We start from the raw sequence: 11,530 nt of genomic DNA on the forward strand, positions 1-11,530 counted from the left end.
ACATTTTAGGATATTTTGACCAGTTATTGCTCAGACTTGTGTATATACTGTTGAATGAAATCGCACTCTTCCTTCTAATTTACAAAATGTCATTATTTCGCATTGTTGTTTTTTTAAAAAATACGTTTTAAAACAGTAATGAATCGTGTGTGCCTTCACGAACACCAATTCATTAATGTTATTGTGCCTCTTGCATTTGCTGAAAATTCGGCTGTATTTAGCGAGGTAATTATGAAGATTATTTTAAAATTCAAGCTACTTGAATTAATGTTTAGCGCAGTGGTGCAGCAAAAGAATTTTTTAAAAATCTTTCACGCGGGACTCGACTCTCAACGTTCACCAAAAAGAGTCGACTCGTTCAAACGACACATCACTAGTATCCAGGCGACTCTGTTTCACCTGAGGAGGCTGAAAACTCTGTAACTTCTTCAACTCTACCTGCAACACGTATGGGAAGTTATTGTGAGCATTTAAAGGTGTTCTTTGTGTACAATGTTCATTCTTGAGCGGATCTGGACTAAACTGAACATTTCTGCTTTTATTTTTTAGTTAATAACCCAACTCTGGATAATACTGTGAATGGGACTTTATCGAACTGAAGACTATGGAACCGCTAAAGTTTTCTAGGATATAGGATATATCCACGAATTATTTCATATGAAATGCTAAGAAAATTATAAAATGACGAACGTAAGTAAAACATTTTTTTCTGTGTAACTTTATAGGCCATTTTGGTGCTTATTTGCAGTATATCCAACTGTAAACATGTGATAAACTTACTGGAATAAAGTTGGCTTGTCGTTGGACGTTCGATATTCGCGGATATTTGGAAATTAAGGGACCGTCTCTAAAGTTACACACGACATTGTTAAACACGTTTCTAACTTCAATAGCATTTGAAGGGAATGACTTACAGTCATATAACCAACTCTAAAGTAGTATGACACACACCTTTTAGATTTCTGATGTTTAACAATAGGTGTCTGAACATTGTACAGTTGGTTGTGTGACTGTACATCATTCCCTTCAAATGCTATTGAAGTTAGAAACGTGTTTAACAATGTCGTATGTAACTTTAGAGACGGTCCCTTAATTTCAGCATATCCGCGAATATCGAACGTCCAACTACAAGCCAACTTTATTCCAGTGATAAACGTTATCTCACAAAAAATAAAACAATAATATCGCCATATATATATATATATATATATATATATATATATATATATATATATATATCAACTAAAAATCTAAGAATAATGGTGATAAATGCATTTGTAGATAAAAAGAGCTGTAGTTGAATGATGAAGTTATAGCCTGTTTGCTCATATTTATATTTCCATAAAGTTAGTTCACGCGCTGTAAACCGTTGCTAGGATTCAGGGCCTCATTTGCATGTGGTACAGTTGGACTAAACGCCTCAGGTTTAAAAAAAAAAAAAGAAAAAAAAGTAGTACAGCTGGAAGACAAACACAGGTGAAATGGACGTTAAATACAGGTACAACACTAATACAAACGAAATAGTAACTTTAACAAAGGTAAGAAACAGGTACAATGTTGATAAATGTCAGTTACTACAGGTAAAAGTGCCAAATGACAGGTAAAAATATTAGAAAAGTAAAAAGCGGACTACACACAGCTAAAACACTAATATAGGCAGTAAGAGATAAATGAAAAGATAGACTAAACACAGGCATGAATGTAATTAATGCGATAAAGGCAGAAGGTAGACTGTTGCAGGTCGGAAGTTGGTCGAACACAGCAGAAGATAAGCGAAACATGGGTACAAGAATAATACAGGCAAAATGAAGCACATGGAGGGTCAACACACACACACGAAGAGGACTACAGGGGAAATGTTTTGTTTTTAAACTAACCTAGGTTACAACAGGTAGACTAATAGAAGTAAAAAATGAATACGGATCAATACAGGTAAATGGTAGACCAAATTATGCAGGAAAAACACAAGTAAAAGATGGACTAAACACAGAGAAAGAGACAGTACGTGACTGACTGATATAGCTTGGACGTGGACCAAACATAGGCAGAAGATTAATCAAAGTAAAAGGTATGCTAAATGAAGATGAAATAGTATTAAAATAATATTAGGTCTAATTTTACTACAGATAAAATATAAAGGCAGGTGATACAGATTTAATGCAAGTTAAACACAACTAAAAAGATGTATAGAAGTCAAAGGAAGACTAAGCACATAGAAAACATAGAGTAATACAGGTAAAAGACTGATACAGGTACATGGTGGACTAAACACCGGCCCGACTCAGCAGGAGCGTACTACATGCCAGGAGATTTGTGGTTATATTTGCTAGGCAACCCAATTACTTTGCTCATTTTCCACATCGACTGGCACAAAGAGCTCCTCCCAACAGTTAAACAAGTCTCTCTTTAATCACGTTGCTTAGTTGACTTGTACAACAAACCTGGGTTGAAATTTTGTTCCGCGTAGAAAATCAAGTTCATAAAGTGAAAGCACTCATGGATGAGGTAGTAACCTGTCATAATCCTAGGCATGTGTACATAAACACAATCAGCTATATCGTGAAGCTGTGGAGGACATGTTTCTGACAAGGACATTCTTCGTTTGTCTAACAGTAAAATTTTCCTGGGTAAACAGTGCATTAGCATTTAGACTTGTAGCTTCAGAGAAGATAAAACTTTCGTATATAGCTCATTTCACTGGCAAATGAGACTGAGTTGAAGATTAGCTCTCTAGGACAGAAACATCCTGTATTAGAGCGTTCAAACCGCATACTGCAGACTGTACGAATACGCACTGAGTCAGAGCAACTGTTTAACGATGATGACTGAATGGATTTGGGCATCTCTGAGGTGGTCAATTACGATATCGCATGGCTTTAGTGTTTGGTTATCAAATGAGTTTTCTTTAGCACTTTCCAAAGAATAAAGCATGGCCGTGAGTCCCAATGAAAGAGGCATAGCCTCTGTGCTCATAAGTCCCAGTGAATCCCGGTGTGGTCTCTTCGTCTGCCAGCCCCAGTGAAAGAGGAATGGCATCTGTGCTTGTCAGTCCTCCTAAAGCAGGCATGGACTGTGTGCCTATTAGTGCCAGTGAAGACAGTGTGATCTGTGTGCCTGTCATTCCCATTGAAGGAGGTGTGGCCTTGATGTATCTCACCCTCCGTGAAGGAGATGTGGTCTCTGTGTCTGTGAGGTTCAGTGAGGGAAATGTGGCCTTGGTGCATCTCACCTTCGGTAAAGGAGATGTGGTCTTTGTACCTGTAAGGTTCAGTGCTCATCAGTTTCACTGTATGTGCAGGTCAGTACCTTAGAAGGAGGTGTTTTAATCATTTCCACTAATAGTGCCTTAGCTTGTGTACCTGTCAGGATCAGTGAAGGAGATGAGGCCTATGTGCTAGTCAGGTCTACTAAAGGAGGCATGGCGTCTGAGTCTCTCAGTCCCAGTGAAAGAAGTGTGGCATCACACTAATCCATACACAGCACTATTTTTCATTCAGATTCAGACTGACAGTCACATTGTACTACATTGAAACCACGTATGGCAAATATGCGTCAATACTACATGCAACTATTTAAATAAATATATCATGTATGCATACTCTTTTGGCATATTAGAACAAAAATACACAAGGCTGGTTCCCAGATTGAGCTTTCTTAGATTAAATGGTAATAATAAAAAAAAAACCCTCATATTTAAAGAATGAAGAAAAGTTCAATATGAATAATAATGTTTAAAAAATGCAATTAACATTTCAAAGACTGGGCGTCAGATAGCCACGAGAGCCATGTAAAGCTCATTCACTGTATTCCAGGTCAGCTGTTTCGAGCGGCGTTTCAGACGCACAGTGCCGACGCATGTAGGAAGCAGCATCGAACTCATCACAGCGCCAATTCACTCTAGAGTGAACGGATGGTCCTTACCACTGCATGTTCTCCAGCCAGTGGCGTGGCTCATCTACAGCTTCATGGGCATTGTAGGCTTTGGAATTTATATCCCACTCCTGCCTCAACCATGGAAGTACATTTCATATGGAGTATCCTGCTCAGGTTTTGATGCACTTTTGCTATAGCCTACGGTTATTAAAGGAAATGGGTTTCAGTGGAGTAGAGGAGTACAATGACTGAGTTAATGTCAGGTTTCAGGCGTGCCAAAAACTGACTGTCTACTGTACACGTTCAAATTTGGTTTCCAGTACAACCGCCACTGAAACTACTGGAATGTCAAGGCCAATTCATTTTTTTTTTTTTGGGTGTACACTAAAGACATTTGGATTGAGATCAAAAGATGAATATGGGAAGAGAGTTTCAGAATTTCAGCTTTTATTTCCTGGTATTTATATGTATTTATATGTTAAATGACATAGAACATAACACATTCAATTCATTTCAATTTTATTTGTATAGCGCTTTTTAAAGCTGCTTTGGACATTGTCTCAAAGCAGCTTTACAGAAACATGTAAACACAGGATAGAGATTTTAAGTGTGTGAATTTAACCCTATTGAGCGAGCCGGTGGCGACGCTGTCGAGGAAAAAGTCCCTAAGATGATATGAGGAAGAAACCTTGAGAGGAACCAGACTCAAAAGGGTCATCCTCATCTGGGTAACAGCGGATAGTTTGAAAGTAAAGGAAAGTTCATTATAATTTTTATATGAAATCTGTTTTGTTGAACTGGTCTACTGTTCACTAAAGGAGAGCTGAGTGCAAAACTGTATGTGGTAATTGCAGTCCTAAGGCCATAGCAGCAACCGTAGTTTCAGCGAGCACAGCAAAAATGTCCAAAACCATACCCATGGTACTTCAAGTGGCACCATCCTCAGCAATCTCCAGTCTGCACCGCTTGGAGCCTTCCTCAGAAGCAGAATGTAGCCTTAAGTTGATGAGAACTACCCGAGCTTTACCTGACAACAAACAAATGAATTGGCTTTGCGGTTCCAGTAGTTTCAGAGGGGACTGTATTACCTTATATCAATTAACTATACTTGGTGAAATTCTGAATTTAGTTATACACAATAGGCTGTCTCAATCTCCTCCCCACAACAAACACAGTTATGGGTAATAGTCCAAATATATGTAGTTTGGCAAACTTGAATTGGAAAATACACTGAGTTGATTCAGTCACATGACCCAGATAGTGATGGTTCATTTACAGTATATAAGGAATGAAGAAGGTTGTGTCACAATCCACAATGTCTAAAACTTCTTGAATTGACCCTCTGCATGTCTGGCACTCTCCGAATTCACACAAAACCTGCTTTCAGTTCACAAACTATGACTTGCTGTCACTCAGTTGATCAGTTTACCTTTGTCTAGATGTAGTATAAAACCTCAACATAGTTCTAACCAGGTAATTGGTACAGCCTTCATCCTGCACTTGTTGACTCATCTGGCAGCGGTGACCATGGACCCGGCCGACTATGCTGTGCGTGTGAAGAAGGATTACTCCAGCCCTGTGCCTGTGTTCGACAGGAAGAAACAACCACATGTCATACACAATCAGCACTGCAACCTGTGTGATGTCGATGTGTATGTACAGTATAAGGCCAGTCATGGTCTATTATGTCACTGTATGTTACTGTATTTGTTTTATTAATGAATTACTAGTTTGCAGGACTGTATATATATATATATATATATATATATATATATATATATATATATATATATATATATATATATATATATAGGCTATAGTTAAGAGCAAACAAAAATTTTTAACAACCCTTTAACCTTGAAAAACAGTAGGAGGCAAATTTTTGTTGACTGATATGTACTGTATTGTAGCCTTGCTGCACTATAGTATATTTTCATAGACACACTGTGCCTCGTATTTATTTATACAGGGCAAAATATCCCAGGTAAAAAAAAAAAATAATAATAATAATTTTCTTGTAATAATAATAATTTTAAAAAGCGTCTATATTTGCTATCAGCCGCAGATATCAGTGACATAGTGGCAGCATGTTCAGAGCACCATGCACACACAAACACACACCACTAATTCCTACAAATCCATAACATTTTTGACAAATCATAAAGACCTATCATTTATCTATTTTATTGCATCTATATTGGATGCAGTGTTAAGTTTACAGAAGTAAACAATTACATCTGATTGTAAAGAAAGTATGTTATACAGTTTAATTTTCAATCTGTGGTTTTAGAATACAGCAACTTTAATGTGATTGTAAGGTATTAGTTATCTCCTCACTGCGGGAGCATTGTATGCTGTATTGCTGTTTTGATTGTACCTGTTGCTACAACAAATAGAAGCCCAGCATCCTGTCTGAGTCAGCTTGTTTGCTGTCTCTCTGCAGGGGGCCTAAAGTGAAACACTGCGGCACCTGCAACAAATGCATTGCAGATTTTGACCACCACTGCAAATGGCTCAACAACTGTGTAGGAAGGAGGAACTACTGGTAAATATCCACAGCAGAAATCATTGTAAAATTTAGTTAGCAGTGTTTCCTACAGAGCCTGTTTTCTGTCCCCAGGCTGTTTTTCATGACCGTGCTTTCGGCTGTTTGCGGAGTGTTCCTTCTCATCCTGGTCATCTCGTTTGTCTTCGTCGAACACTTTGTGAATCCTGCAATTCTTCGAACAGCAGCAGCTTTTCAAGGTGAAAACTTGAGCTGCCCTTTAAACCCGTGTTTTGATCAGTCCGTCATACCTTATATGCAAATTGGTGTTGCATCCCAAATAAGAGCAAAGTACAAAATGGAAGCCAGTAGATTCAGAGTTCAGTTTAACAACCCTAAAGTCTCTGGTAATGGTTTTAAAAATGAAAAAAAATCTTTGTCATATTAACATACACAAGCAGCACACTTATCTCTTCTGGTTTAAAATGAGCTGCTCTCGTTCACTGATTAACACCCAACCGTAGGGACCGGCTTATTAAACCTTCGTAGCAAGATCCAATTAAGTTTGGTGGATTTTCCTGTTTGACTTCAGTGAGATTTTATGTGCAAACGTTACGTCAACATTGCCATTCAGCAAGTATAAATAATATGAGTATTATAAAAACTTTCATTAGTGAGACCAAAAATACAACTTGCCTACCATTTTCAGTACTAGAGCGTGATTAGCAGCCATTCTGTGATTTCTCCTTCCTTTCATCATGAGGTAGAAGATGCAGTTAGCACACATATACATACTACGCCAAAATGGACGCTCAGGCACAAAGAGGCTGAATGAACCACAGAGAAGTCATGTTAGTTATTCCATGTGCGCTAAGAAGGAGTCTCGGGAGATGTCAGCACAGTGTATTCATTGATGATGATGGAAATAGCAACAGGTGACAGATGCAAACAAAAAAAGAAAAGAAAAAAGGATTGCACCCAAAATGCAATGCAAAACAGCACTTATTATGATCAGAATGACCATTTTCATGTGTTATTAATTATGAAATTAATGTTAAGCGATTACTCTGTAATTAAGTGTTCGAGATTACGTGTTACTCTGTAATTTCTCTACACAGCTGTTAATGGAAGCACGACCTGGTTAGTGTTCCTGCCCGTAGCACCAATACAGACCAGTTCTGCCAGTCTCCTCCTGTTGGCTGTTATCACTGTCATCATCGCACTCGCCTCATTACTACTGCTGTGCCACTTACTGATCTTCCACATATTCCTGTGTGAGTACACACATCTCGGGAGTTTTCAGAATGATAGGCTCACCCAGTCATTTGCCTTATCCAAGTCATTAAGTTAAATAAGGTAAGAATCTACAGTATTGAGTCAGTTAGGTTGTTATTTTTGCCAAAGGAAACTTATACTGACTTATATACTTAACATATACCGTGTCTATAATAAGTTCAAAGACATGTAATAATATACACTGGACTTACTAATCATACTAGTCAAAATAATTTGGCAGCAAATGTTTTAATGCATGATTCCGATTCTTTTGACATATTTGTGTACCAGGAACATTACCACTTATTTTCCTATAAGAAACCTCAGTGTCTGACCCCTTAGGCTCCGCATTCTCTGCACCCCATCTGACTCTTTCTGCTTTCCACTTTCCATATTAGCTCATCATTTACTGGCTGGTAAAAACGTAACTTTTCTCGCTTTTCTTAATCAAGTTCCCCGTTACCCCTCATTGATTTCTGCATCTATACCCTATGCACTTGTACGGTCCTTAGTGCAGGTCTACATCTTGTTTTGTCAATTTTGTCCCTTTTTTCCAACGTGCTCGTTTATTGTGTTTCCTCTACTGCTGCTCCAAATAGATCCGACCTGTTCAAGTAAAACGAATAATCAGTAACCAGAACTGCTGTAAAATAATCAGTGACCAGAACTGCTGTAAAATAATCAGTGACCAGAACTGCTGTGAAATAATCAGTAACCAGAACCTGGATTTTTCTTATGACTGGCAATGACTAGGATTCTTCTAGGATTTGTTTTTCAAGATGATGTTTATAATAAAGTCTTTGGACTGAATTTGGACTGTAACCTCCAGAAATACGTTCTCTTAATCTGCATGCAAAAACAACTGAGGACAATGAATAGAAAAGGTCAGAAACTTTATACTGATCACTGTCCCTCCTCTCTCTCTCTCTCTCTCTCTCTCTCTCTCTCGCTCTCTCTCTTTTTCTGTAGTATATAAAGGCATGAGCACATATGAGTACATAATGAACCAGCGGCAGTTGCAGAGCTCCAGGCAGCAGGAGGAAGGAGCCACACAGCCGTCTTCCTCTAATGGAGCTGCATCTCAGGTAACATCATCCATCACTCTCAACCTTCAGGCTCTGGTAGCTCACCTTAATACAGTGTCACATTTTAACCCTCTGGTTGTGTCCCATTGCTCCTGGCCATCTCTTTCTATTTTATATCAACCCAACTGTAGAAAATATAGTACCGTTCATATTTATCTCAAACAATCTTGATGGGAATGGAAATCAGTGATGGAGGGAATTGGATAGCGCTCCGATTTACAAACACTACTACACTTATGTGTTCACTACAGAACCTAAGCCTGTTCTTCCATTCTTCAAAGATAAATAAGCTAAATTAAACTGTTGTTTTACTACCTTATGACCAGATGCAGTTTTTTTTCTTCTTCTGTGAATCATATTACAGTCTACGGTATTGTGGCCCTGTCCTGTACCATAATGCTAATGACATTAACTTTTCTACTCTCATAACCATGGACCTTTCAAGATGTCTCTTAGGTGTAATGCACCATCGTCAGGCAAATCAAGGTAAACTACAGATTATACTTGAGAAAACATATAGGCTAAGGGTTTTAGCTAATAGATAAGTCACCCTAAATCATACGTTTTATGATTAAATCCCTTTTGGGTGAATTAACGTGACTGGTTAAAATGTGAAAATGGTCACAGCTGATATGTGGCCACGTGTTTTTAAGAAACAGGCTTATTAAAAACAGTATAATAATTAATACAACCGACGAGAGTAATTGCATCAAAAACTATAAGATCCGATTGTGATGCAGTATGCAGAAAAATATATTAAATTCTGGTGCATGTAGAATTGCATATTCATATCATTTGGATTAAAGTGCAAAGGCATTTTTTTTTTCTTCCAGTTGTCTAATGATGTTTTCTGAAATACTCCTTTAATATGTTTTTCCCTTTTTTTAGTACCTCCAAGTACCAAAACAGAGGACAGTCAACTGTCTCAAGAACCATCTGTTCTAAGGTTCATTAAGATCATTAAGATGAGCACTTTTCTATCAGCATTATTCTATACAGATGTGTCGCTGAAACTTATTCTCGCTGCAGATGAAACCTCAGTCGGCTGATTTAGAGAACTGTCCGAACTATGGCTCAAAATCAGCAATACAAATGATACCAGGTAGTATTTCATTCTTTATATTTATATTTATTTATATATATATATATATATATATATATATATATAAATATATATATATATATATATATATATATATAAACATCCCCTGATTTGTACAATTTATTGATTTATGAATGATGAATTATACTAAACAAATTAGGCAGAATTCAAGCTAGGCAGTGCTGAGCAGTTGTTCCTTGGAACCTTAACCGCTGAACTAAACATTTGCAGCCACAGTGCGTAATATTTTTGGGGTTAAAAATCGAAAAACAAACATTACTGAGTCAGAGGAAACGAAATACTCTAACACACGATGCCCTGAGCTGCTGTAACAATCCTGTAACTATCCTGCAACAGGAAGGAAAGGGGTTGAAATGATGAATTATGAATTAACAAGCGAGCTGTTCAGTATTAACTGCTGCACAACAACTAAAACCAAAACTTTCCTAAAACTTCACTCTAATGTATCATTGCTCCTGGTCTGTTTGTTTCAGGTGCAGCTCCAGTGGGTTGGAGGGTGAGTATGACACAGATGGAGAGACCATCGACTGAACAAAGTGAAGACCCTGTTGCTCAGAGTCCTCTCGGCACCTCCATCGTAGACCCCACTGAGGTTCATCAGCAGCATATACAGTACACTGAGCCACAGCAGTGACACCGAACTGCTCGCAAGCTGCTGGAGAGCTACACTGCTGCAAATATATCCAGCCATTGTGTGGAAACATGCTGAAAATGCACATACAGAATACACTGTTTTACTGACTGCAATTTTACATGCATACTTTTTTTTTTTTTACAAGCACAGAACGTGAAAACTCGTCCCTGTTTTTATTTCGGGTTACTATGCATACTTTCTTGCATGTGTTTGTTCATCTTCAGTTTATATATATATATATAGTTCTTGTTTGTTTGTTTGCACATTACTGTTTATACCTGTGATTGATAAATGTAAAAAAGTATTTTAAAAATCCTTGACCCTGCATTTTGTTCCTGACCACATGATGGAGCTGTTGAGTAATCATTTCTGTGTTTACAGATCTTGAAGCTTTTGTATCATAGGCTGTTCCTTGCAGGAATACTCACTCCTTGTTTCTCTACTGTACTAATAAAATGCACTTTTATTCTTAAACCATACAGTGTGAACTTTACTCTCTAAGACTACATAGGATGATGTTTTTCCACCAGAACATCCTCCCATGAGTGCCTGAGACATAACTGAAACTGTATTTACTACGTAGTGCACTATTATAGGAGTTTTGCCGTTTTTATCCATGCCGGAAAACACAGTGAAATCCCAGCATGCACTTTGGGTTAGTTGCCAAATGGACTGTTCAACAGGCTGCTGCCAATTAATGCATCCATCCATTTTCTATACTGCTATCCCAGGGAGCATGGGGCACAATACATACACATTCACACCTATTCACACTCATTATGGAGACTTTGGACATGCATGCATCTTTGGACTGGGGGAGGAAACCAGAGTACCCGGATAGAACATGCAAACTCCGCACACACAGGGCCGCAGCGGATATCGTACCCCCAGGGTGGAGTGCTTGTTCAATGTGGTCAACCTGCCAGTGAAGTTGAATAGCCCTGCTCCAGAGGCTACTACCCATAATGCACTTAAGGCATTAACTGCTTGTGTAGGGATTAGTGAGGCATTTCGGACACAGGGAGAATCCTAGCTATCCATAACGAGTCATTTTA

General features: G+C 38.2%; 1 protein-coding gene across 10 annotated transcripts; it reads left to right on the plus strand.

Moving 5' to 3' along the window:
• Positions 1-330: 330 nt before the first annotated feature.
• zdhhc11 (zinc finger DHHC-type containing 11) lies at positions 331-10,952 on the plus strand. Of its 10 annotated transcripts, none has more exons than XM_053611050.1 (14): positions 341-462; positions 550-690; positions 1,348-1,498; positions 1,731-2,068; positions 3,813-4,034; positions 5,347-5,525; positions 6,317-6,418; positions 6,494-6,618; positions 7,477-7,632; positions 8,603-8,718; positions 9,164-9,204; positions 9,607-9,664; positions 9,748-9,820; positions 10,315-10,952. In XM_053611050.1, the coding sequence occupies exons 5-14, from the start codon at positions 3,966-3,968 to the stop codon at positions 10,473-10,475; spliced, it is 1,080 nt and encodes a 359-aa protein (XP_053467025.1). In that variant the 5' UTR covers positions 341-462; positions 550-690; positions 1,348-1,498; positions 1,731-2,068; positions 3,813-3,965; the 3' UTR covers positions 10,476-10,952. The 10 variants fall into 10 exon arrangements, with proteins under 10 accessions (XP_053467022.1, XP_053467021.1, XP_053467017.1 ...); XM_053611049.1 differs by having other exon boundaries at positions 1,741-2,068; XM_053611051.1 differs by lacking the exon at positions 1,731-2,068.
• The last annotated feature ends 578 nt before the right edge of the window (positions 10,953-11,530 follow it).

Source organism: Ictalurus furcatus, chromosome 23 (assembly GCF_023375685.1).
Source record: "Ictalurus furcatus strain D&B chromosome 23, Billie_1.0, whole genome shotgun sequence".
NCBI lineage: Eukaryota > Metazoa > Chordata > Actinopteri > Siluriformes > Ictaluridae > Ictalurus > Ictalurus furcatus.